General features: G+C 48.6%; 1 protein-coding gene across 1 annotated transcript in view; it reads left to right on the forward strand.

Moving 5' to 3' along the window:
* cdkal1 (CDK5 regulatory subunit associated protein 1-like 1) overlaps positions 1-5,000 on the forward strand; it is a 241,882-nt gene that overhangs the window by 70,276 nt on the left and 166,606 nt on the right. Inside the window, exon 6 of the mRNA XM_031576182.2 lies at positions 1,143-1,191. Coding sequence (XP_031432042.1) covers positions 1,143-1,191 — 49 coding nt within the window. The remainder of the gene's footprint in view (positions 1-1,142; positions 1,192-5,000) is intronic.

Consider the following 5,000-nt stretch of genomic DNA (forward strand, 5'->3'; position numbering starts at 1 on the left):
GCCCTGATGACAACACTGATAATCAGAGACTGAGCTGAGACGCCGTCAGACGCCCCGCACTGTGTGTGACACAGATGAGCGGCCGCGGCCGCGTCCTCATTCCCATCAGGTTTAGCACAGAGATTACTATCAAGTGTGTGTGTGTGTGTGTGTGTGTGTGTGTGTGTGTTTATTTACACTTGGCTCTGATCTGTGTTTGTGTTCTATATGAGATGTGCTTTAATGAGATCAGTGCTTTTTTCCCCTCATAGCAGTGGTTTACCACTTCGTGTGTGCGTGTGCACAGGTTTCTCATAGCTGAGGCCTTTTATCGTGCGTGTGTGTGTGTCGCAGTTTATTCTTGCGTCAGCTGCGTCAGATCTTAATCGTCAGTCAGTTAGTGTCGGTGTGCAGTCTAAACAGTGGTGTTGAGCTGCAGTGCTGCTCTGCCTGACATAACTGATGTGTGTCTGATAAGAGTGTTGAGAAACAAAACACAATCTGAGAGATGCAACACACACACACACACACACACACACACACACACGCCACGACTGGATCTGAAGCCAAATGACACGTTCCGATCAGTCATCGCCATTGTGGTCGAATTTAGAAAACATGTGTGTGTGTGTGTCTGTGTGTATGATCCTTGGACATGTGCGTGGGATAGACACTTCTTCAGATGTTGACCTTTTTTTTAGTTGCTGCCTCGTGTGTGTGTGTTTGTTTGTGTTCGGATATGTTGAAGAGGACGTGTGTGTGTGTCTATAGTTGTTCGTGTACATGGCCCCTGTCATATCCTCAGATGTTGACCTTGTGTTTAGTTGCTCCTCCGTGTGTCTGTCTGTCTGTGTGTGTGTGTGTGTGTGTGTTGTGCTTTAATCCCCTGAAGAGTCTGGCTGTTCCCAAAGCCTGAAGTGGGTATTGATAATCCATACAGAAGCAGCCATCACTACCAGACATATTCATTATGAGCCAGAGAGGGGCTGAACCCACTACTTACCTGAGATAGCTCTCACTAATACTCTCTCTCTCTGTGTGTGTGTGTGTGTGTGTGTGTGTGTGTGTGTACACCTTTTGAATTTGTATTGTGTGTGTGTGTGCGTGTTTATGTGTCCTTCACCTGCCCTGTTACCTGACTGAAGTGGTTTTCTGTGTTTCAGGTGCAGCAGATTGACCGTGTTGTGGAGGTCGTGGATGAGGCTGTCAAAGGTGAGAGAGAAAGAATGTGTGTGTGTGTGTGTGTGTTTGTGTTTGTGTGTGTGTGTTTGTGTTTGTGTGTGAAGTGCATGCATGCGTGAGGTCAGGTTGCAACAAAAAAAAAACCACACAGTATAAACCTGTCCAAGCAAGCCTTTCTAAAGTAAACATGGTAATTGACAGCAGCAAACACACAACATAAAGACAGTGTTGCTGTTGGCAATGGGCACAGCTGTGGCAGAACAAGAGAGAGAAGGCATGTGATGGAGACCACAGGAGAGAACTAGAGAGGGAGAGGATGATGGAGGTGCTGATCGAGAGAGAAGGTGATATAGAGGGGAGAGAGAGAGAGAGAGAGAGAGAGAAAATGAGTGACTGACAGAGAGAGAGAGATGAATTGAGAAGGAGAGCATTCCTGAGGTGTTGGCAAGGACTCGTGGTGGTTATGGTGATGGTGATGGTGTTTCTAACGGCGATATGCTCCATGGCAACCTCATCTCTGCAGCCTCCTCTGACCTCAGGCTATGACATCAACTCTAGTGGTGGCGTTAGTGTATATTAGTCAGCCTCAGTGTGGTGTGTTATCTCTACAAAATGGGCCTGTTTCAGATGATATGCCTGATCTTATTTGTGTGTGAGAGAGACAGAGAGAGTGTATGTGTGTGTGTGTGTGTGTGTGTGTCTTCCTGCTGAGCCCCTGTGCTGCCGTGACTGTGTGGTTGAGTTCTCCTCTCACATTCAGCGTTTCAGCACTGCGTGTCTCAGCTGCTGCTGGCTGGGGCCGGGGCTTTTAGCCTGGAGAATGCTGACTAACACCCAAACCCTCTCTGATCTCATTCCACACAGGGCCTCGGCCCAATCTGACCCAGTTTCTGGTCCAAATGCACTTCTGCTCTAGCTCTAGTGCTGGTGCTGGTGCTGGGTTAGACGTCTGTGTGGTGGTGCATGACTTTGTCAGGAAAAAAAAGAACCTGTGCCCGAATCCGAGCCAGGTCTGGGCCAGAAGCGGGCCAGGTGTGACCCAGAAAGGGTTGCTGCCTTCGTGCAGGCGCAGGTTTGGGCCCAAACCACTGCTGAGCTCATTCTGTGGTCAGCCACCTCTCGGAGAGGCCTTGAGTCATACACCAGACTGAGCGCTGTGTGTGTGTGTGTGTGTGTGTGTGTGTATGTGTATGTATGTTTGCATACTTTTATGTTTGCGCGTGTGTGTGTGTGTGGTTTTCTTTGAGCTTGTCATCAGCCTGAGCTATGATGAGAATCAGACAGAGTTCATGTTACCCACTAAAACACACACACACACACACACACACACACACACACACACACACACACACACACACACACACCACACACACAAACACAAGTCTGTGTTTCTATTCTGTGTATCTAAATGTGTGTGAGCATCAGGCCACAGCCAGTGCACTGTGTGCATGTTAGTGTGGAGAAAAAGTCAAGGTCAGGGTTGATGAGCACACACACACACACACACACACACACACACACACACACACACACACACACACACACACACACACACACACACACACACACTGCTGTGTTGGGTCGTAAAGAGGCATCTGCTCGCTCAGTCTGAGGTGACAGCAGGGCGCAGAGGTAGTTACGGGAACAGAATGTGTCTGACTATCAGGCCACTGCCCTAGTTTAATGACCACTGCTGTCTGAGTGTGTGTGTGTGTGTGTGTGTGTGTGTGTGTGTTCATGTGCCTGTGTTGCTTGTGCCTGTGTGTGTGAGATTTTCTTTTTTTCTGTATTTGTGATACCATGTGGTTTATGTCTTAGTTCGTTAGTTGTTACTTCATTTGTTTCGATGCTTTTTGTTCTGTTGATGATTTCCTCTCTTATAAAACGGTTTCTGATGGACATTAACCCCGCCTCTCACTGCCCTGCCCTACTGATTGGCTGGGGAACAGACGGTCTACTTGGACATGCTGTTTCTCCTGTGTTTGATGGCTCTCCCTTTCCCTCTCCCTCTACCTGTTTCTCTCTCTCTCTCTCTCTTTCACACACACACACACACACACACACACACACACACACACACACACACACACACACACACACACACACACTGCATTATGGCTTGTATTGGCCAGCAGTACTGCTTTAGGGGGTTTTCTGGGCCCTTCAGGAAGATTGTTGGTCTTGGCACAGATGTATTCTCTCTGTGGCCTTAATTGTTCTGCAAGAGCTCCTATCCATAAAGCTCATGACATCAAGGCCGCTGAAAACAATCTATTCCAAGAACGTTAACGGGTTCTTCCTAATAACCTGACAGAACCGGAGACTCCAGCCAGAACGAGACCATGGCGGTGAAGGAGTCGGCGCTGGCCAGAATTCCAGTTCATCTGAGTCTATGCCCCGACACTCTCCTCTACGGCACATTGACACTATACCCATACAGCTGGGATTGTTCTAGAATTCTCCCCGGCTGCATTAGCCGTCTTCATCCTCACTACCCAGCGCTCTGGTCTCCGACTCCTGGTCTGGTGAACTCGCTCCGGTAGGGCAGGACCGCTCACCAGAAGATGAAGCCGCCGCAGAAGTGCTCCTGTATCTCTCAATAGAGATGAGCGCCTTTAGCCCCATCTGTCTGTTTCTCTCTCTCTCTCTCTCTCTCTCTCTCTCTCTCCCCCTCTCTCTCTCTCTTTCTCCGGGTGTGAGAGGAGAAGAGGCTGGATCACAAAAGCCTAAGGAGCGCGACTGAACTGAACCACTGGATCAGAAAATGACTTGTTCAGCGTGGAGGCGAAAGGCTCTTTCTTTGTTGCGCCTGATTATTTGCATGTAGATGGGTGTTTGCATTATTTATCTGATGTCATTAGCGTGCTCTGTGTGTGTGATGTATGTGTGTGTGCGTGCGGCGGTCAAGGCTGTAATTAAATTGGGCTGTGATGTGTGTGCATCGGCGTGGCGGCCGGCCCACCCCGTGACATGTGAGAGGGGCTTATCAGATTCATCTCCACCGGAGGCGTGATTAAAGAGCCTGCCGGCACAGGAGCCAGAGCAGACAGGCACTTAGTACACGACTGTACAGGTCACTGTGTCAGCTGTTACTCTCTCTACCTCCGCCTCTCTCTCTTTCTTTCTCTCTCTCTCTCTCTCTCTTGCTCTCTCTTGCTCTCTCTCTCTCTCTCGCTTATTTGATGTATTAAAGGGTTTTTAAAAATCAAAAAGGCTCTCTCTCCATCTCTCCCTGTAATTTTCCCACTTTCTGCTTTCCTCAATCACTCTCTCTCTCTCTCCATCTCTCACACGCTCTCTCTCTCTCTCTTTCTTTCTCTCTCCCTCCCTCTCTATTTCTTCGTTTCTTTCTCTCTACCTGACCTTAAGACAGAGGGCTCGTGTCTTAATGGTCCATTACAGCAGAATTGCTTTATGTCTTGTTAAATTTATAAAGCAAAAAGGGGTCAAGCGGGGAGTGTTCTCAGTCTTCCCCGAATGCGTCGTAGTAAAATAATAACCACTTTGGGTTCGGCGGCGGTAAACACGTTTACTCAGAGATGCCGGCGCCCTGACCCCTGCCCCGTGTGCGCGGGTGTGCGCCTCTAAAGACATTTGTTTCTGCCCGCCGTCTTGTTCAGGAGGCCTGAAATTGGTTTGGGAGTTTTGAGGGGGTCGCTGTTGATCTGCCTTTGGCTAGACTTTTATAGGGTTATGAATCTAGTGTTATTCGTTTTCCTCTTGGGGTGGGCACACACACACACACACACACACGCAAATACACACACACAGGCAAACAGACAGACAAATACATATATGCATACACACACAAACACATTTGTCTCATGTATCAGTGATAA

This window comes from Clupea harengus, chromosome 11, assembly GCF_900700415.2.
Source record: "Clupea harengus chromosome 11, Ch_v2.0.2, whole genome shotgun sequence".
NCBI classification, from domain to species: domain Eukaryota; kingdom Metazoa; phylum Chordata; class Actinopteri; order Clupeiformes; family Clupeidae; genus Clupea; species Clupea harengus.